This window comes from Anomaloglossus baeobatrachus, chromosome 8 (genome assembly GCF_048569485.1).
Source record: "Anomaloglossus baeobatrachus isolate aAnoBae1 chromosome 8, aAnoBae1.hap1, whole genome shotgun sequence".
Classification (NCBI taxonomy): domain Eukaryota; kingdom Metazoa; phylum Chordata; class Amphibia; order Anura; family Aromobatidae; genus Anomaloglossus; species Anomaloglossus baeobatrachus.
In genome coordinates this window covers 4,556,347-4,578,343 of record NC_134360.1, presented here as the reverse complement: position 1 = coordinate 4,578,343, position 21,997 = coordinate 4,556,347, and the positions used below count along the sequence as shown (strand labels likewise).

Here is a 21,997-nt window from a genome sequence, read left to right as displayed (position 1 = left end):
CCGGCTCCACAGTGCATCAGCGCACAGCCGGCTGTCAGTCAGTGTTGGAAGTGGGGACAGCTGCCGCTCTCTATGTACTGAGCATGGACTGACAGCCAGCTCCACAGTGCATCAGTACAGAGCCAGCTGTCAGTCAGTGTCGGGGGAGGTTACAGCCGCTGCTCTCTATGTACTGAGCACTGACTGGAACTGCGCTGGTGGCTCCCCTATGACTGAAGGTACGAGGCTACTGGAGGGGATAAAGTTAATTTCCTCCCAGGAGCCGGAGTCTCGGTGTGGCGGGCACGCAGCTTCAGATTAACCCTATATCTACAAGTTAATAGTGTTTGGGGGTGGGACAGGTTCACTTTAAAGCCCGCATTTCTCTCTAGACGCAGACAGCACCCACCTTACTCTGAATATGTCAGACATGGAAACGATTTGTCTAAATTTATATATGAAGACTAATCACGTCAAAATGAAACGACTCTCCGGCCTCCGCCTTAGTAACCCTCCTGTGCTTCAGTAATGAGCGGCCATTGCCTGAGCTGCTTCTTCTGTGATTTATAGTCGTCCGGCCCCCGCTGTGACGCAGATTCGCTCTTCGCGCTCTGACTTCCTGATCCGCCTGTGATTATATAATGCAGCCAATCAGAGGAGGCAGAGGGGAGTGACAGCTCAGCACCCTCAGCCAATCATCAGACAGGGGGTGTGTCCCAGTCTACCACAGACTCCCTGTAAGCTCTGCAGCTAATAATCACAGGTCACAGCTCTGCCCTAATGGAGCAGCGGTAAAAAGCAACCAAGAAGCATCACAGAGGACAAGAAGCAGATGGTTATCGATGTAATACTGACTCGCATCTCACCACTAAGCTCCGGACTAGACAATTGTCCTAAGAACGCGCACACAAACATTTGCTTGGACAAACAGGAGTCCTGAGAATCCCACCTCAATGCATCCATGGGTTTTCTTTCGATTAGCCGGCCAGAGTGACATCATCGTTGCAGTGTGATGGACATGTGATGTCACGCTAGGTCAGCCAATTAAAAGAAGAGCCGCAAATTCTAGGACTACTGGCGTAGCGGCTGGACTAGATCCTGCCAATCGATTTGCACCAACTCTGGTTCTAATATTAGACATTGTTGATGACTTTGGGTTTACCCTACTATTAATCATACTTTGAATGGATGGTGTATATACTGTACAATAGACCATGCGGGGGCCATAGTGCCCATGGAGAGAGGCGGCTCAGCCCGTTGGGGTAAAATGCTCCTGACTTTCCAGTTACAAAGTCCTATCCAGATCACATTCATATCTTCTGCATTGCTCTGAACCTTCCTCGAGGAGTGCGACTACAGCCCCTGTCAAGGAATATATCATCTCAGAACGTGGCCAGTGATAGGGTCACATGTTGCCCAGTGACCGTCTACCAGGCATTACTGCTGTAGAAATAAGTATGAATTTGGACACCATATGGAAAGCAAAATTAGACAAGCAGAATACAAAAAGGCTTGGCCTGTAGATGTAGATTGAACCAAGACCATGTTGAATAGTGTAGACATGCAATGACCTAAGACCATGTCGAAAAGTGTAGACATGTGATGACCAAAGATCATGTCTAATAGTGTAGACATGTGATGACACAAGACCGTGTCTAATGGTGTAGACATGCAATGATCCAAGACCGTGTCTAATGATGTAGACAGGCGATGACCCAAGACCGTGTGTAGTAGTGTAGACAGGCGATGACCCAAGACCGTGTGTAGTAGTGTAGACATGCGATGACCCAAGACCGTGTCTAATAGTGTAGACATGCGATGACCCAAGACCGTGTGTAATAGCGTAGACATTCAATGATCCAAGACCGGACCACAAGCAAATCCTATGGAAATTATGCTAATTCTAAAGTGGACAACAGTGCCACAATGTGGGTCATAATCCAATGTTCCACCCTATTTCATGATAACGTTGGGGTTCTTATTCTGATTACATATTCAGGTCTTGACTTTCCATATCTGTAATTTCTCTGTAGAAGGTCCTGATCTTTGGAGAATCCCTCGTTATGGCTACTCTGTGTAACGCCTGCCTGGATCCACAGATTCAGATGGGCTGTAAACGGGAGGCTAGAGGGAAGCCACTCACTAAGTAGGACCCCCAGAACCCTGAAACCCTTTAACCCCTATACAGGGATTTGGAATTACACAGGACCCTGGAGATCACTACCTGTGGAAGGCTGCAGTCCGATGAGAGTAGTAGTCATGCAGGGTCAAACCAGGAATTGCGGAACAGGGACAGAATCGGCAGGCAAGGACGTAATCAGGAAACGTAGCAGAGGTGAAATCCGGATCGGGCAGCGAGGTACAAAAACAGTAGGCAGAAGAGTAGTCAAAAACACGCAGAAGTCAACACAGGAATCACCAACAGAATAGGACGTAACAGGAGCCAGGAAAATCAGAACTATCTCTGGCAGTGATCATGTGACAGGAGGGGCTATAAGAAGGGTGTGGTGTCTTCCCATTGGCTGTAGCTGAACGCTGGCAACTTCAGCTGGAAGACACACGCCACCCACAGTCAGCCAGCGGTACTGCAGATCCCAAGCTAACCCAGCCCAGTGGATGATCGGAGCCTGCGCCCACTGGTGCCGCTGGCATCGACTTCTCTCCCATCATCAGCACCATCCACGGCAGGAACACGGCGTCGCCTGGTGATCGGAGCAGAAGTTGCTGGAGCAGACTCCGGCGGTGACGTAACACTCTGATCATAGTGCTGGGGATAACCATCAGATGGGATCTGCAGAGAAACCCAAAGCGTCCATGTCATCCCCAGCGCTTGGTCCTCTGGTGAAGGAGATGACCTCTGTAGTCCGCACCTCACCTAATTGTATTCGGGGACTTGGAAATTATTTTATCCAGTCAAAACAACCCCGTTAAATTGCTGGATGAGCGATATTAAAGCACAGACAGCCTATATATCTGACTAGACATTGGGCAATGCTTGACTTCCCCTGCGGGGGCGCTGTAGGGAAATTCATTAGTTACTGTGTTACTAGTCTTATCCACAGATTTCTTGAAGTCTTTGCAAGTCGACAGACACAAACTAATCAGTCTTTTTGTAAAAAAAAATAAAAATAAAAAATTCTCTTCTAACCAACATTTTAGTTCATAGGTTAAACTCGATGGATTGTCCTAAGAGGAAACCCCCTTTAAGGACTGGTTACATTTTTGTACAATTTATAATTTTTTTTAAATGATTAATCTTTTTTATGAAAAATAAACCACCATTTTTTTCCCACTTATTTTTTAATAATAAACTAGCAGTTTATAATGAGTCAACCTCAATGAATTAATGGAAGTAATGGATAAAAATTCACTTGTTTTACAAATATTATATTCCACTGAAATCATAAATATACAGAAACAATTTGCATTTCACGAATCGCTTCTTTGCCCAATGTTCTGAGGATTAGAGGCCAAGAATAAAGGGCAACGTGCGGCCGCACCGTCGGCGACTGCGGACACCGGATCAATCCATAAAGATCCGAGATTTTGCAATTTGATTCTAAAGACAATTTTTTTTTTATTTCTATAAATTGATTTTCTAGAAAAATGAGGAAAAATAATTCTGTAATCTGCTTATTTCTCATGTCATTAAACGTTTATACATATATTTGATGGAATCCTATTAAAGCATTCCTGTATTGATTCCTTTATACTCTATCCGAAGCCCCCACAATTTCATGATACTTTCTGTACAGTTCATTATATTGGCTGCGATCCAGGATGATCCAGTTGGTCATTACAGCAGAAATGAGAGCCACTGTGATCCTGCAAGGAAAGATCCTCTAGGGATGGATCCTTCAGGGATGGATCCTCTAGGGATGGCTCCTCTAGGGATGGCTGTAGATGGACTTGTCCGGTATACTGGGGTACCAGCTGCAGGTTCCGTCCCTCCGTTTAATGCAGGCGTGCTCTCTGTCCAGAATCTGACTCTGCTGCCGGCCTATACAGGGGCACTCATTTGGTGCAAGGTTATCGTAGGTTTCCATGCCACAAATTTTAATCTAAAGCAATAAAATAAGGTTTTAAGATAATTATCACTAAAAACAGTCATTGTAAAATAAACGTAGTGACCAGTTGTTGGTGACTGGATGTGGGTGGCTGGATGTGGGTGGCTGGATGTGGGTGGCTAGATGTTGGTGACCAGTTGTTGGTGACTGGATGTTGGTGGCTGGATCAGCCACCCACATCCAGCCACCCACATCCAGCCACCCACATCCAGACACCCACATCCAGCCACCCACATCCAGACACCCACATCCAGCCACCCACATCCAGCCACCCACATCCAGCCACCCACATCCAGACACCCACATCCAGACACCCACATCCAGCCACCCACATCCAGACACCCACATCCAGCCACCCACATCCAGCCACCCACATCCAGACACCCACATCCAGCCACCCACATCCAGCCACCCACATCCAGCCACCCACATCCATCCACCAACATCCAGTCACCAACAACTGGTCACCAACATCTAGCCACCCACATCCAGCCACCCACCCTGGATGTGGATGGCTGGATGTGGGTGGCTAGATGTGGGTGGCTGGATGTTGGTGGCTAGATGTTGGTGGCTAGATGTTGGTGGCTGGATGTGGGTGGCTGGATGTGGGTGGCTGGATGTTGGTGGCTAGATGTTGGTGGCTGGATGTTGGTGGCTGGATGTGGGTGGCTGGATGTGGGTGGCTGGATGTTGGTGGCTAGATGTTGGTGGCTGGATGTGGGTGGCTGGATGTGGGTGGCTGGATGTTGGTGGCTAGATGTTGGTGGCTAGATGTTGGTGGCTGGATGTTGGTGGCTGGATGTGGGTTGCTGGATGTGGGTGGCTGGATGTTGGTGGCTAGATGTTGGTGGCTGGATGTGGGTGGCTGGATGTGGGTGGCTGGATTTTGGTGGCTAGATGTTGGTGGCTGGATGTTGGTGGCTGGATGTGGGTGGCTGGATGTGGGTGGCTAGATGTTGGTGGCTGGATGTGGGTGGCTAGATGTTCGTGGCTGGATGTGGGTGGCTGGATGTGGGTGGCTAGATATTGGTGTCTGCATGTGGGTGGCTGGATGTGGATGGCTGGATGTTGGTGGCTGGATGTGGGTGGCTAGATGTTGGTGGCTGGATGTGGGTGGCTGGATGTGGATGGCTGAATGTGGGTGTCTGGATGCTGGTGACTCGATGTAGGTGTCTGGTTGTTGGTGACTGGATGCTGGTGACTGGATGTGAGTGTCTGGATGTGGGTGGCTGGATGTGGGTGTCTGGTTGTGGGTGGCTGGATGTGGGTGGCTGGATGTGGGTGGCAGGATGTGGATGGCTGAATGTGGGTGTCTGGATGCTGGTGACTGGATGTAGGTGTCTGGTTGTTGGTGACTGGATGCTGGTGACTGGATGTGAGTGTCTGGTTGTGGGTGGCTGGATGTGGGTGGCTGGATGTGGGTGTCTGGTTGTTGGTGGCTGGATGTGGGTGGCTGGATGTGGGTGACTGGATGTGAGTGTCTGGATGTGGGTGGCTGGATGTGGGTGTCTGGTTGTTGGTGGCTGGATGTGGTTGGCTGGATGTGGGTGGCTGGATGTGGGTGGCTAGATGTGGGTGGCTAGATGTTGGTGGCTAGATGTTGGTGGCTGGATGTGGGTGGCTGGATGTGGGTGGCTGGATGTGGGTGGCTGGATGTGGGTGGCTAGATGTGGGTGGCTGGATGTGGGTGGCTAGATGTGGGTGGCTGGATGTGGGTGGCTGGATGTGGGTGGCTGGATGTGGGTGGCTAGATGTTGGTGGCTGGATGTGGATGGCTGGATGTGGATGGCTGGATGTTGGTGGCTGGATGTGGGTGGCTAGATGTGGATGGCTAGATTTGGGTGGCTGAATGTGGGTGTCTGGATGCTGCTGACTGGATGTAGGTGTCTGGTTGTTGGTGACTGGATGCTGGTGACTGGATGTGAGTGTCTGGTTGTTGGTGGCTAGATGTGGGTGGCTGGATGTGGGTGGCTGGATGTGGGTGGCTAGATGTGGGTGTCGGGATGTGGGTGGCTGGATGTGGATGGCTGGATGTGGGTGGCTGGATGTGGGTGGCTGGATGTGGGTGGCTAGATGTTGGTGGCTGGATGTGGGTGGCTAGATGTGGGTGTCGGGATGTGGGTGGCTGGATGTGGGTGGCTGGATGTGGGTGGCTGGATGTGGATGGCTGGATGTTGGTGGCTGGATGTGGGTGGCTAGATGTTGGTGGCTGGATGTGGGTGGCTGGATGTGGATGGCTGGATGTGGGTGACTGGATGTGGGTGGCTGGATGTGGGTGGCTGGATGTGGGTGGCTGGATATCGGTGGCTGGATGTGGAAGGTTGGATGTGGAAGGCTGGATGTTGGTGTCTGGATGTGGGTGACTGGATGTGGGTGGCTGAATGTGGGTGTCTGGATGCTGGTGACTGGATGTAGGTGTCTGGTTGTTGGTGACTGGATGCTGGTGACTGGATGTGAGTGTCTGGTTGTTGGTGGCTGGATGTGGGTGGCTGGATGTGGGTGGCTGGATGTGGGTGTCTGGTTGTTGGTGGCTGGATGTGGGTGGCTGGATGTGGGTGGCTGGATGTTGGTGCCTGGATGTGGGTGTCTGGATGTGGGTGTCTGGATGTGGGTGTCTGGATGTGGGTGTCTGGATGTGGGTGTCTGGTTGTTGGTGACTGGATGCTGGTGACTGGATGTGGGTGTCTGGATGTTGGTGTCTGGATGTGGGTGTCTGGATGTGGGTGGCTGGATGTTGGTGTCTGGATGTGGGTGACTGGATGTTGGTGACTGGATGCTGGTGACTGGATGTGAGTGTCTGGTTGTTGGTGGCTGGATGTGGGTGGCTGGATCTGATTGGCTGGATGTTGGTGCCTGGATGTGGGTGTCTGGATGTGGGTGTCTGGTTGTTGGTGACTGGATGTGGGTGTCTGGTTGTTGGTGACTGGATGCTGGTGACTGGATGCTGGTGACTGGATGCGAGTGTCTGGTTGTTGGTGGCTGGATGCTGGTGACTGGATGTGAGTGTCTGGTTGTTGGTGGCTAGATGTGGGTGGCTGGATGTGGGTGGCTGGATGTGGGTGGCTAGATGTGGGTGTCGGGATGTGGGTGGCTGGATGTGGATGGCTGGATGTGGGTGGCTGGATGTGGGTGGCTGGATGTGGATGGCTGGATGTTGGTGGCTGGATGTGGGTGGCTAGATGTTGGTGGCTGGATGTGGATGGCTGGATGTGGGTGACTGGATGTGGGTGACTGGATGTGGGTGACTGGATGTGGGCGGCTGGATGTGGGTGGCTGGATGTGGAAGGCTGGATGTGGAAGGTTGGATGTGGAAGGCTGGATGTTGGTGGCTGGATGTGGGTGGCTAGATGTTGGTGGCTGGATGTGGATGGCTGGATGTGGGTGACTGGATGTGGGTGACTGGATGTGGGTGGCTGAATGTGGGTGTCTGGATGCTGGTGACTGGATGTAGGTGTCTGGATGCTGGTGACTGGATGCTGGTGACTGGATGCTGGTGACTGGATGTGAGTGTCTGGTTGTTGGTGGCTGGATGTGGGTGGCTGGATGTGGGTGGCTGGATGTGGGTGTCTGGTTGTTGGTGGCTGGATGTGGGTTGCTGGATGTGGGTGGCTGGATGTTGGTGCCTGGATGTGGGTGTCTGGATGTGGGTGTCTGGATGTGGGTGTCTGGATGTGAGTGTCTGGTTGTGGGTGTCTGTTGTTGGTGACTGGATGCTGGTGACTGGATGTGGGTGTCTGGATGTTGGTGTCTGGATGTTGGTGTCTGGATGTGGGTGTCTGGTTGTTGGTGACTGGATGCTGGTGACTGGATGTGGGTGTCTGGATGTGGGTGTCTGGATGTGGGTGGCTGGATGTGGGTGGCTGGATGTTGGTGTCTGGATGTGGGTGACTGGATGTTGGTGACTGGATGCTGGTGACTGGATGTGAGTGTCTGGTTGTTGGTGGCTGGATGTGGGTGGCTGGATCTGATTGGCTGGATGTTGGTGTCTGGATGTGGGTGACTGGATGTTGGTGACTGGATGCTGGTGACTGGATGTGAGTGGCTGGATGTTGGTGCCTGGATGTGGGTGTCTGGATGTGGGTGTCTGGTTGTTGGTGACTGGATGTGGCTGTCTGGTTGTTGGTGACTGGATGCTGGTGACTGGATGCGAGTGTTTGGTTGTTGGTGGCTGGATGTGGGTGTCTGGATGTGGGTGTCTGGATGTGGGTGTCTGGATGCTGGTGACTGGATGTGGGTGTCTGGATGTTGGTGTCTGGATGTGGGTGTCTGGTTGTTGGTGACTGGATGTGGGTGACTGGATGTGGGTGGCTGGATGTTGGTGTCTGGATGTGGGTGGCTGGATGTGGGTGGGTGGCTGGATGTGGGTGGCTAGATGTGGGTGGCTGGATGTGGGTGACTGGATGTTGGTGCCTGGATGTTGGTGTCTGGATGTTGGTGCCTGGATGTGGGTGCCTGGATGTTGGTGTCTGGATGTGGGTGTCTGGTTGTTGGTGACTGGATGTGGGTGACTAGTTGGTGGTGTCTGGTTGTTTGTGGTGACTAGATGTTGGTGGCTGGTTGTTGGTAACTGGTTGATGGTGTCTGGTTGTTCGTGGTGACTGGATGTTGGTGGCCGGTTGTTGGTGGCTGGTTGTTGGTAACTGGTTGATGGTGTCTGGTTGTTCGTGGTGACTGGATGTTGGTGGCTGGTTGTTGGTAACTGGTTGATGGTGTCTGGTTGTTCGTGGTGACTAGATGTTGGTGGCTGGTTGTTGGTACCTTGTTGATGGTGTCTGGTTGTTCGTGGTGACTGGATGTTGGTGGCCGGTTGTTGGTGTCTGGTTGTTGGTGGCAGGATAAAGCTTCTCTAAGTATTCCCTGGGCTCATTAAAGCTTTTGTATGGGGAATGCTTACCCCACCCTATCCATAGGTGTCTGTCTCCTGCTTTACAGCCGGGCTGGTAATGGTGAGGCTCGGCACTTACCTTACACGCACAGCCCCGCTGGTATCCTACGTCCGGCTGAGTGAAGCTCTTTATTTGGAAAGGAGACAGGCTGCTCCAGAGGACATTGAGGCCACAAATGTGGATACGGACTCTGTTGGCATAATAGCTGCCTGTAACAAATCAGAGACAATAAGTGCTGACAATACGCAGAGCAACCAGCGCGACATTCATGGCGCAAAGACCTCGGCCATCCACTCAGACTGTGCTGTTTACTGATCCCAGGGTCATGGGTTATTCTCATTATTTATTGGTTACAACTCAAAAGTGCAAAACCAACTCTGCTATATATCTCTTGTTACAAATACTCAACAATGGAGGAATTTCTATTGTTATTGGGTGCAGCTCGTTTCCAAGGTTACTGACCACCTCTGCAGTGTATCAGATCTTCTTGAGAGGATGGTTGTCCTGTTTTGATGGGGATGTGACCTGTGCATTGAGCAGTAATGAACGGGACGAGCAATGACCTGATTTTGGCAGATCCTGGGGTCTTACAGTGCTTTGGGCCTGAGGGGCCCCATACACAATAATACCTGCAGGCTGAACAGTGGTTTCGCTGGCTTTTATCTCTACCGATTCCTCCATACACAGGAGCACTCCTCTCTACGAGAGACTCTGAGGTGTCTCCAGCAGCCGAGTCTTATATCGGACATGCCGGGGCCTGATCTCCCCCAACATCAGTAGAATTGGGCCCAGAATGGGGGGATTATGGGTGGAGAACGTGACAATCACAGATGGAGCCTCTAAAGGGGACGGGTGGGCTGTGGAAAATGATGTGGCGCAAAAATGCTGATATCACTCAAGTGTATCCACGTGTAAACCAGATTACGTGGAGCCGTCATCCACAGTCACCAGGAGCTATGGAGACTTCTCTGAGGGACCCGGGGAGGTTCGGGGACAGCGAGTCCATGATGGGTCCTTTTCCAGGAGCCTCCTGGACATTGGCAATTATGATGTTAGAGAAGAAGGGGGGATAATAGGAAAAATGAAGCCTCTTTATAAGACGTCTTACCTGCTAGAAGATATTCCTTCTTATACAACGTGATTCCGCAGAGAGAAGACTCCGCTGAGGTGTAGACGAAGTTAATGTCCGTCACGTTCTCGTAGCCCTTGAATATCTATAAATATAAATACGTTAATGGCGTCATATGAAGAAGAAGTTATGTAAATGATTCTTTTCTGAAAATGGAATCGGATCTGATGACTAAAAGCCGCGTCTCCCCCTCGTCTACCGCCGGCACAACCCAAGATGACGGGCAGCTGCGAGATCACCGGCGGCTCCTATATGACCGCTGATACGCGGGGCTGAGCGGCCTGGCTATCCGACGCTCCGTCCCTTCATGAGCAGTTCATTTTTTTAATTTTCTGTGTTATATTTTCCTCCGCTTTTTTCCGAGAGTCACGGCCATTTTACATTCTTCTCTCGGCCGTGAGAGGCTTCTCTTTAGAGGGACGAGTTGTGGTTTATTCACTGATCAGCAACTGAAAATCGGGAAAATGGCTGAAAGGAAAAGCGCAATTGCAGTTTTTTGGGGGGATTTTTTTCCAGTGTTCATTGCACAGTAGCAGTGACCAGCTCAGTATGATGACGGCCGCGCCAACCTTCTGTGTTTAGTTTTTATTTTATTGTTTTAATATATATATGTATATATATATATATATATATATATATATATATATATACAGTTAGGTCCAGAAATATTTGGACAGTGACACAAGTTTTGTTATTTTAGCTGTTTACAAAAACATGTTCAGAAATACAATTCTATATATAATATGGGCTGAAAGTGCACACTCCCAGCTGCAATATGAGAGTTTTCACATCCAAATCGGAGAAAGGGTTTAGGAATCATAGCTCTGTAATGCATAGCCTCCTCTTTTTCAAGGGACCAAAAGTAATTGGACAAGGGACTCTAAGGGCTGCAATTAACTCTGAAGGCGTCTCCCTCGTTAACCTGTAATCAATGAAGTAGTTAAAAGGTCTGGGGTTGATTACAGGTGTGTGGTTTTGCATTTGGAAGTTGTTGCTGTGACCAGACAACATGTGGTCTAAGGAACTCTCAATTGAGGTGAAGCAGAACATCCTGAGGCTGAAAAAAAAGAAACAATCCATCAGAGAGATAGCAGACATGCTTGGAGTAGCAAAATCAACAGTCGGGTACATTCTGAGAAAAAAGGAATTGACTGGTGAGCTTGGGAACTCAAAAAGGCCTGGGCGTCCACGGATGACAACAGTGGTGGATGATCGCCGCATACTTTCTTTGGTGAAGAAGAACCCGTTCACAACATCAACTGAAGTCCAGAACACTCTCAGTGAAGTAGGTGTATCTGACTCTAAGTCACCAGTAAAGAGAAGACTCCATGAAAGTAAATACAAAGGGTTCACATCTAGATGCAAACCATTCATCAATTCCAAAAATAGACAGGCCAGAGTTAAATTTGCTGAAAAACACCTCATGAAGCCAGCTCAGTTCTGGAAAAGTATTCTATGGACAGATGAGACCAAGATCAACCTGTACCAGAATGATGGGAAGAAAAAAGTTTGGAGAAGAAAGGGAACGGCACATGATCCAAGGCACACCACATCCTCTGTAAAACATGGTGGAGGCAACGTGATGGCATGGGCATGCATGGCTTTCAATGGCACTGGGTCACTTGTGTTTATTGATGACATAACAGCAGACAAGAGTAGCCGGATGAATTCTGAAGTGTACCGGGATATGCTTTCAGCCCAGATTCAGCCAAATGCCGCAAATCTGATCGGACGGCGCTTCATAGTACAGATGGACAATGACCCCAAGCATACAGCCAAAGCTACCCAGGAGTTCATGAGTGCAAAAAAGTGGAACATTCTGCAATGGCCAAGTCAATCACCAGATCTTAACCCAATTGAGCATGCATTTCACTTGCTCAAATCCAGACTTAAGACGGAAAGACCCACAAACAAGCAAGACCTGAAGGCTGCGGCTGTAAAGGCCTGGCAAAGCATTAAGGAGGAAACCCAGCGTTTGGTGATGTCCATGGGTTCCAGACTTAAGGCAGTGATTGCCTCCAAAGGATTCGCAACAAAATATTGAAAATAAAAATATTTTGTTTGGGTTTGGTTTATTTGTCCAATTACTTTTGACCTCCTAAAATGTGGAGTGTTTGTAAAGAAATGTGACAATTCCTACAATTTCTATCAGATATTTTTGTTCAAACCTTCAAATTAAACGTTACAATCTGCACTTGAATTCTGTTGTAGAGGTTTCATTTCAAATCCAATGTGGTGGCATGCAGAGCCCAACTCGCCAAAATTGTGTCACTGGCCAAAGATTTCTGGACCTAACTGTATATACAGTGCCTTGCGAAAGTATTCGTCCCCCTTGAATTTTTCAACCTTTTCCCACATTTCAGGCTTCAAACATAAAGATAAAATGTTAATGTTCTGGTGAAGAATCAACAACAAGTGACACAATTGTGAAGAGGAAGGAAATTTATTGCTTATTTTAAACTTTTATAAAAAATAAACTGAAATTTGTGGCGTGCAATATTATTCATCCCCTGTGAGTGAATCCTTTGTAGCACCCCCTTTTGCTGTGATTACAGCTGCAGTCTCTTGGGGGATGTGTCTATCAGTTTTGCACATGGAGAGGTGAAATTCTCGCCCATTCTTCCTATGTAAACAGCTGGAGCTGAGTGAGGTTGGAGGGAGGCGTTTGTGAACAGCAGTTTTCAGCTCTTTCCACAGATTCTCGATTGGGTTCAGGTCTGGGCTGTGACTTGGCCATTCTAACACCTGGATACGGTTATTTGTGAACCATTCCATTGTAGATTTTGCTTTATGTTTGGATCATTGTCTTGTTGGAAGACAAATCTCTGTCCCAGTCTCAGGTCTTTTGTAGACTCCAACAGGTTTTTTTCAAGAATGGTCCTGTATTTGGCTCCATCCATCTTCCCATCAATTTTACCATCTTCCCTGTCCCTGCTGAAGAAAAGCAGGCCCAAACCATGATGCTGCCACCACCATGTTTGACAGTGGGGATGGTGTGTTCATTGTGATGAGCTGTGTTGCTTTTACACCAAACATATCGTTTGGCATTGTGCCCAATAGTGTGATTTTGGTTTCCTCTGAGCAGAGCACCTTCTTCCACATGTTTGGGGTCTCCAGGTGGCTTGTGGCAAACTTTAAACTACACTTTTTACGGATATCTTTGAGAAATGGCTTTCTTCTTGCCACTCTTCCATAAAGGCCAGATTTGTGCAGTGTACGACTGATTGTTGTGCTATGGACAGACGCTCCCACCTTAGCTGTACATCTCTGCAGATCATCCAGAGGGATCATGGGCCTCTTGGCTGCATCTGATCAGTCTTCTCCTTGTGTGAGATGACAGTTTGGATGGACGGCCGGGTCTTGGTAGATTTGCAGTGGTATGATTCTCCTTACATTTCAATATGATCGCTTGCACAGGTCTTCTTGGGATGTTTTTTAAAGTTTTTGAAATCTTTTTGTAACAAAATCCGGCTTTAAACTTCTCCACAACAGTATCACGGTCCTGCCTGTTGTGTTCCTTGGTCTTCATGATGCTCTCTGCGCTTTACACAGAACATGAGCCTATCACAGAGCAGGGGCATTATACGGAGACTTGATTACACACAGGGGCTTATATTTATCATCATCAGTCATTTAGGACAACATTGGATCATTCAGAGATCCTCAATCACCTTCTGGAGGGAGTTTCTGCACTGACAGTAAAGGGGATGAATAATATTGCACGCACCAATTTTCAGTTATTTTTTTTTTATAAAAGTTTATAATAAGCAATAAATTTCCTTCCTCTTCACAATTGTGTCACTTGTTGTAGATTCTTCACCAGAACATTAACATTTTATCTTTATGTTTGAAGCCTGAAATGTGTAAAAAGGTTGAAAAATTCAAGGGGTCGAATACATTCGCAAGGCACTGTATATGTACGGTAACTTTGTAAAAATAATTTTCTTTTTATTCTTTTTTTTAACATATTTTTATTACAATTTTATATAAATACATAACAGCAATAATAATCTGCTAACAAACAAATCAACACATAAAGGGAACAATCCTAATGATGTCTGTGTCCTCCTTTGCCGGTGACTGTTCTTCGGGGGGTGCAGCGGGGACTTTGTGACTTAGTTTTTGTCCTCTGAGACAACATTTATTTATTTATTCTGATTGCATTTATTCTGTTTAGTAGAAATGTGGTGAAAAAACACAACCGGGCTTTTTTTTCTGTAATGTACGGCTTAAATATTCTCATATTTTCCTGGCTTATCACAGACGTGACATGAAATCGATTTATTTCTGAAGCTGAGATTTTCAGTTGTTTTTTCTTGTAGTCCTTATATAAAAAATATGTTCTGTACTTGTTATTTGTTAGTCCCTTTGGAGCGTTGCTGAAGCTGTGGTCACTGAATCGCTTGTTTTATATACTACAATGCCTGTATATATGGTTGATTGAGCTTTTTATGGAGCCAGAGACCCCCATGGCAGTGAGGGGGCTTCCAGCCCATTGGTCCTCGTGATCATGTCACAGGGGACCCGATACGTGATTGTGCCATGTAAATGCCGCTGCCGGTGATTGCCGGGAATATTTGCTTTTTATGGTTTCCAATAACATTTCTAATATAAGAGGAATGATGTCAGGTTTACAAGCGATGTCACTGAACCGTCCTGATGGGCAATCCACGGAGCCCTGATCTGGTTACACCGGCCCACCACAATCCTCTGTGCTCAGCCGTGCTGTGAGGAGAGCAGCACATGAGCTTATTACACAGGGAACGTGCTGCCGATAGGAGACGTGCTGCCGATAGGGAACGTGCTGCCGATAGGAGACGTGCTGCCGATAGGAGACGTGCTGCCGATAGGAGACGTGCTGCCGATAGGAGACGTGCTGCCGATAGGAGACGTGCTGCCGATAGGAGACGTGCTGCCGATAGGGGACGTGCTGCCCATAGGGGACGTGCTACCCATAGGAGACGTGCTGCCGATAGGGGACGTGCTGCCGATAGGGGACGTGCTGCCGATAGGGGACGTGCTGCCGATAGGGGACGTGCTGCCGATAGGGGACGTGCTGCCGATAGGAGACGTGCTGCCGATAGGAGACGTGCTGCCGATAGGAGACGTGCTGCCGATAGGAGACGTGCTGCCGATCGGGAACGTGCTGCCGATAGGAGACGTGCTGCCGATAGGAGACGTGCTGCCGATAGGGAACGTGCTGCCGATAGGAGACGTGCTGCCCATAGGAGACGTGCTGCCCATAGGAGACGTGCTGCCCATAGGAGACGTGCTGCCCATAGGAGACGTGCTGCCGATAGGGGACGTGCTGCCGATAGGGGACGTGCTGCCGATAGGGGACGTGCTGCCGATAGGAGACGTGCTGCCGATAGGGGACGTGCTGCCCATAGGGGACGTGCTGCCCATAGGGGACGTGCTGCCGATAGGAGACGTGCTGCCGATAGGAGACGTGCTGCCGATAGGGGACGTGCTGCCCATAGGAGACGTGCTGCCCATAGGAGACGTGCTGCCCAAAGGAGACGTGCTGCCGATAGGGGACGTGCTGCCCATAGGGGACGTGCTGCCCATAGGGGACGTGCTGCCCATAGGGGACGTGCTGCCGATAGGAGACGTGCTGCCGATAGGGGACGTGCTGCCCATAGGAGACGTGCTGCCCATAGGAGACGTGCTGCCCAAAGGAGACGTGCTGCCGATAGGGGACGTGCTGCCGATAGGGGACGTGCTGCCGATAGGGGACGTGCTGCCCATAGGGGACGTGCTGCCCATAGGGGACGTGCTGCCGATAGGAGACGTGCTGCCGATAGGAGACGTGCTGCCCATAGGAGACGTGCTGCCCATAGGAGACGTGCTGTCCATAGGGGACGTGCTGTCCATAGGGGACGTGCTGCCGATAGGGGACGTGCTGCCGATAGGGGACGTGCTGCCGATAGGAGACGTGATGCCGATAGGAGACGTGATGCCGAAAGGGGACGTGCTGCCCATAGGGGACGTGCTGCCCATAGGGGACGTGCTGCCCATAGGGGACGTGCTGCCTTTAGGGAACGTGCTGCCGATAGGGGACGTGCTGCCGATAGGAGACGTGCTGCCGATAGGGGACGTGCTGCCGATAGGGGACGTGCTGCCCATAGGGGACGTGCTGCCCATAGGGGACGTGCTGCCGATAGGAGACGTGCTGCCGATAGGGGACGTGCTGCCCATAGGAGACGTGCTGCCCATAGGAGACGTGCTGCCCAAAGGAGACGTGCTGCCGATAGGAGACGTGATGCCGATAGGGGACGTGCTGCCCATAGGGGACGTGCTGCCCATAGGGGACGTGCTGCCCATAGGGGACGTGCTGCCTTTAGGGAACGTGCTTCCGATAGGGGACGTGCTGCCGATAGGAGACGTGCTGCCGATAGGGGACGTGCTGCCCATAGGGGACGTGCTGCCTATAGGGAACGTGCTGCCGATAGGAGACGTGCTGCCGATAGGAGACGTGCTGCCCATAGGGAACGTGCTGCCCATAGGGGACGTGCTGCCGATAGGAGACGTGCTGCCGATAGGAGACGTGCTGCCCATAGGAGACGTGCTGCCCATAGGGGACGTGCTGCCGATAGGAGACGTGCTGCCCATAGGGGACGTGCTGCCCATAGGGGACGTGCTGCCCATAGGAGACGTGCTGCCCATAGGGGACGTGCTGCCGATAGGGGACGTGCTGCCGATAGGGGACGTGCTGCCGATAGGAGACGTGCTGCCGATAGGGGACGTGCTGCCGATAGGGGACGTGCTGCCGATAGGGGACGTGCTGCCGATAGGAGACGTGCTGCCGATAGGGGACGTGCTGCCGATAGGGGACGTGCTGCCGATAGGGGACGTGCTGCCGATAGGAGACGTGCTGCCGATAGGGGACGTGCTGCCGATAGGGGACGTGCTGATGATAGGGGACGTGCTGCCGATAGGAGACGTGCTGCCGATGGGGGACGTGCTGCCGATGGGGGATGTGCTGATGATAGGGGACGTGCTGCCGATGGGGGACGTGCTGCCTATAGGGGATGTGCTGATGATAGGGGACGTGCTGATGATAGGGGACGTGCTGCCGATTGGGGACGTGCTGCCGATAGGGGACGTGCTGCCTATAGGGGACGTGCTGATGATAGGGGACGTGCTGCCTATAGGGGACGTGCTGATGATAGGGGACGTGCTGCCGATAGGGGACGTGCTGCCTATAGGGGACGTGCTGATGATAGGGGACGTGCTGCCGATGGGGGACGTGCTGCCGATGGGGGACGTGCTGCCTATAGGGGACGTGCTGATGATAGGGGACGTGCTGCCGATAGGGGACGTGCTGCCGATAGGAGACGTGCTGATGATAGGGGACGTGCTGCAGAATCCAGTGACAATAATGTGTAGAATAAAGGGAACATGAGACACTCGATACCTTGATCAGTTTGATCTCATACTGGATTGTGGCACCAAACGTGTTCGTGGAGGGGATCGTCTTCTCACCAATCACTCTGGCACGAATCACTAAAATAAAGGAAATATTAGTACCGAGGGTTAATGTGTAGATTTTACATAAAAGACTTTAAAGGGAAGGTGTCGCGTTTTTTGTATTAATAGTGATTATGGAATCCATTATTATTATTAATACAAAATTAAATTAATTGTGTATTTAGTTTTTATTTAATTCTAGTGTTACTGAAGCACTGGGGCGGCCATCTTACATTGTGCCTGATTTATGGCAGCCCCTGGGCATTAGATCTGATTGTCGGGCTCCGACCCCTAGACCTAACACTGAGCGCCCCCTGCCGTGACTGGAGACGCCCCCTGCTGTGACTGGAGACACCCCCTGCCGTGACTGGAGACACCCCCTGCCGTGACTGGAGACGCCCCCTGCCGTGACTGGAGACGCCCCCTCCTGTGACTGGAGACGCCCCTGCCGTGACTGGAGACGCCCCCTGCCGTGACTGGAGACGCCCCCTGCCGTGACTGGAGACACCCCCTGCCGTGACTGGAGACACCCCCTGCCGTGACTGGAGACGCCCCCTGCCGTGACTGGAGACACCCCCTCCTGTGACTGGAGACGCCCCTGCCGTGACTGGAGACGCCCCCTGCCGTGACTGGAGACGCCCCCTGCCGTGACTGGAGACGCCCCCTGCCGTGACTGGAGACGCCCCCTGCCGTGACTGGAGAGGCCCCCTGCCGTGACTGGAGACGCCCTCTGCTGTGACTGGAGACGCCCCCTGCCGTGACTGGAGAGGCCCTCTGCCGTGACTGGAGACGCCCTCTGCCGTGACTGGAGACGCCCCCTGCCGTGACTGGAGACGCCCCCTGCCGTGACTGGAGACGCCCCCTCCTGTGACTGGAGACGCCCCTGCCGTGACTGGAGACGCCCCCTGCCGTGACTGGAGACGCCCCCTGCCGTGACTGGAGACGCCCCCTGCCGTGACTGGAGAGGCCCCCTGCCGTGACTGGAGACGCCCTCTGCCGTGACTGGAGACGCCCCCTGCCGTGACTGGAGAGGCCCTCTGCCGTGACTGGAGACGCCCCCTGCCGTGACTGGAGACGCCCCCTGCCGTGACTGGAGACGCCCCCTGCCGTGACTGGAGACGCCCCCTGCCGTGACTGGAGACGCCCCCTCCTGTGACTGGAGACGCCCCTGCCGTGACTGGAGACGCCCCCTGCCGTGACTGGAGACGCCCCCTGCCGTGACTGGAGACGCCCCCTGCCGTGACTGGAGAGGCCCCCTGCCGTGACTGGAGACGCCCTCTGCCGTGACTGGAGACGCCCCCTGCCGTGACTGGAGAGGCCCTCTGCCGTGACTGGAGACGCCCCCTGCCGTGACTGGAGACGCCCCCTGCCGTGACTGGAGACACCCCCTGCCGTGACTGGAGACGCCCCCTGCCGTGACTGGAGACGCCCCCTCCTGTGACTGGAGACGCCCCTGCCGTGACTGGAGACGCCCCCTGCCGTGACTGGAGACGCCCCCTGCCGTGACTGGAGAGGCCCCCTGCCGTGACTGGAGACGCCCTCTGCCGTGACTGGAGACGCCCCCTGCCGTGACTGGAGAGGCCCTCTGCCGTGACTGGAGACGCCCCCTGCCGTGACTGGAGACGCCCCCTGCCGTGACTGGAGACGCCCCCTGCCGTGACTGGAGACGCCCCCTGCCGTGACTGGAGACGCCCCCTCCTGTGACTGGAGACGCCCCTGCCGTGACTGGAGACGCCCCCTGCCGTGACTGGAGACGCCCCCTGCCGTGACTGGAGACGCCCCCTGCCGTGACTGGAGACGCCCTCTGCCGTGACTGGAGACGCCCTCTGCCGTGACTGGAGACGCCCCCTGCCGTGACTGGAGAGGCCCTCTGCCGTGACTGGAGACGCCCTCTGCCGTGACTGGAGACGCCCCATGCCGTGACTGGAGACGCCTCCTCCTGTGACTGGAGACGCCCCTGCCGTGACTGGAGACGCCCCCTCCTGTGACTGGAGACGCCCTCTGCCGTGACTGGAGACGCCCCATGCCATGACTGGAGACGCCCCCTCCTGTGACTGGAGACGCCCCTGCCGTGACTGGAGAAGCCCCCTGCCGTGACTGGAGACGCCCCCTGCCGTGACTGGAGACGCCCCCCTGCCGTGACTGGAGACGCACCCTGCCGTGACTGGAGACGCCCCCTGCCGTGACTGGAGACGCCCCCCTGCCGTGACTGGAGACGCCCCCTGCCGTGACTGGAGACGCCCCCTGAACTGTCCAGATCACAGCAGAGGGAGGAGATCAGCGCCATCTTTGTGGAGCTCACAGCGTATGCTATGTGCTGCACTATCCCCCTGGAAAGACAATGGCCTGACAGGAGTAGCTGCTGGTAGCAGAGGTCTTGGAATGAGGTGAGTCCGGGCGGTAGAGCATTGCGAGTGGGCGTGTGGAAGAGCATTGCTCAGTGACACTTTAGACATTAGGATCACTTTGCGGTCACCAACAAAATGGCTCCGCACTATGATCCTAAACTTCATTTTCCCTTACCTTTTTGGAAACATCCAGAAAGGGAGGGGGAGGTAACATCACACACAGGAGAGCAGACTCCGCCCACTTTTACTTCAGCTGTAATGTGAGCTACTTCTACACTAGTTCTACAGTAGGATTTCAGCAGCTGCTCCCCCTAGTGTTTAAGAGTGGAAAATATCAAACTTTTAATGTGTTTTTATATTTTGCTCAATTAAAAACAAATAATAATATTTAAACAAAACATTAAAACTTTACATTTTTTCAGTTATTGAATTTTTTTTTTTTTGACGACACCTTCCCTTTAATGTACATTTCAGTCAGAGCATAAAATGCCAGGAGAAAACTGTGCACATGTTCATTCCTGATTAACTGAACCCTGTACGTGCTGCGACATCACTCCACATCTGAGACAGAGTTATCTCTGCTGTGCTGTGTTCTCTGCTGTGCTGTGTTCTCTGCTGTGCTGTGTTATCTCTGCTGTGCTGTGTTCTCTCTGCTGGGCTGTGTTCTCTCTGCTGTGCTGTGTTCTCTCTGCTGTGCTGTGTTCTCTCTGCTGTGCTGTGTTCTCTGCTGTGCTGTGTTCTCTGCTGTGCTGTGTTCTCTGCTGTGCTGTGTTCTCTCTGCTGTGCTGTGTTCTCTGCTGGGCTGTGTTCTCTCTGCTGTGCTGTGTTCTCTGATGTGCTGCGTTCTCTCTGCTGTGCTGTGTTCTCTCTGCTGGGCTGTGTTCTCTCTGCTGTGCTGTGTTCTCTCTGCTGTGCTGTGTTCTCTGCTGTGCTGTGTTCTCTCTGCTGTGCTGTGTTCTCTCTGCTGTGCTGTGTTCTCTGCTGTGCTGTGTTCTCTCTGCTGTGCTGTGTTCTCTGCTGTGTTATCTCTGCTGTGCTGTGTTCTCTGCTGTGCTGTGTTCTCTCTGCTGTGCTGTGTTCTCTGCTGTGTTATCTCTGCTGTGCTGTGTTCTCTGCTGTGTTATGTTCTTTCGGCTGTGCTGTGTTCTCTCTGCTGTGCTGTGTTCTCTCGGCTGGGCTGTGTTCTCTCTGCTGTGCTGTGTTCTCGGCTGTGCTGTGTTCTCTCTGCTGTGCTGTGTTCTCTCTGATGTGCTGTGTTCTCTCTGCTGTGCTGTGTTCTCTCTGCTGTGCTGTGTTCTCTGCTGTGCTGTGTTCTCTCTGCTGTGCTGTGTTCTCTGCTGTGCTGTGTTCTCTCTGCTGTTCTGTGTTCTCTGCTGTGCTGTGTTCTCTCTGCTGTGCTGTGTTCTCTGCTGTGCTGTGTTCTCTCTACTGTGCTGTGTTCTCTCTGCTGTGCTGTGTTCTCTGCTGTGTTGTGTTCTCTCTGCTGTGCTGTGTTCTCTCTGCTGTGCTGTGTTCTCTGCTGTGCTGTGTTCTCTCTGCTGTGCTGTGTTCTCTCTGCTGTGCTGTGTTCTCTGCTGTGCTGTGTTCTCTCTGCTGTGCTGTGTTCTCTCTGCTGTGCTGTGTTCTCTGCTGTGTTGTGTTCTCTCTGCTGTGTTGTTTTCTCTCTGCTGTGTTGTGTTCTCTCTGCTGTGCTGTGTTCTCTGCTGGGCTGTGTTCTCTCTGCTGTGCTGTGTTCTCTGATGTGCTGTGTTCTCTCTGCTGTGCTGTGTTCTCTCTGCTGGGCTGTGTTCTCTCTGCTGTGCTGTGTTCTCTGCTGTGTTGTGTTCTCTCTGCTGTGCTGTGTTCTCTGCTGTGCTGTGTTCTCTCTGCTGTGTTGTTTTCTCTCTGCTGTGTTGTGTTCTCTCTGCTGTGCTGTGTTCTCTGCTGTGCTGTGTTCTCTCTGCTGTGCTGTGTTCTCTCTGCTGTGTTCTCTCTGCTGTGCTGTGTTCTCTGCTGTGCTGTGTTCTCTGCTGTGCTGTGTTCTCTCTGCTGTGCTGTGTTCTCTGATGTGCTGTGTTCTCTCTGCTGGGCTGTGTTCTCTCTGCTGGGCTGTGTTCTCTCTGCTGTGCTGTGTTCTCT

General features: G+C 51.9%; 2 protein-coding genes across 2 annotated transcripts in view; one reads left to right on the top strand and one right to left on the bottom strand.

Annotated features, from left to right (window-relative positions):
• The window catches only part of SYN2 (synapsin II), a 347,187-nt gene that overhangs the window by 193,565 nt on the left and 131,625 nt on the right, over positions 1-21,997 (top strand). The gene's annotated exons all lie outside the window — the stretch shown is intronic.
• TIMP4 (TIMP metallopeptidase inhibitor 4) overlaps positions 3,267-21,997 on the bottom strand; it is a 66,127-nt gene continuing 47,396 nt past the window's right edge. The window contains exons 2-5 of the mRNA XM_075320640.1: positions 17,479-17,567; positions 10,041-10,146; positions 9,011-9,141; positions 3,267-4,040 (exon numbers count right to left, since the gene is read on the bottom strand). Of these exons, the coding sequence (XP_075176755.1) occupies positions 3,867-4,040; positions 9,011-9,141; positions 10,041-10,146; positions 17,479-17,567 (500 nt within the window). The 3' untranslated portion in view covers positions 3,267-3,866. The remainder of the gene's footprint in view (positions 4,041-9,010; positions 9,142-10,040; positions 10,147-17,478; positions 17,568-21,997) is intronic.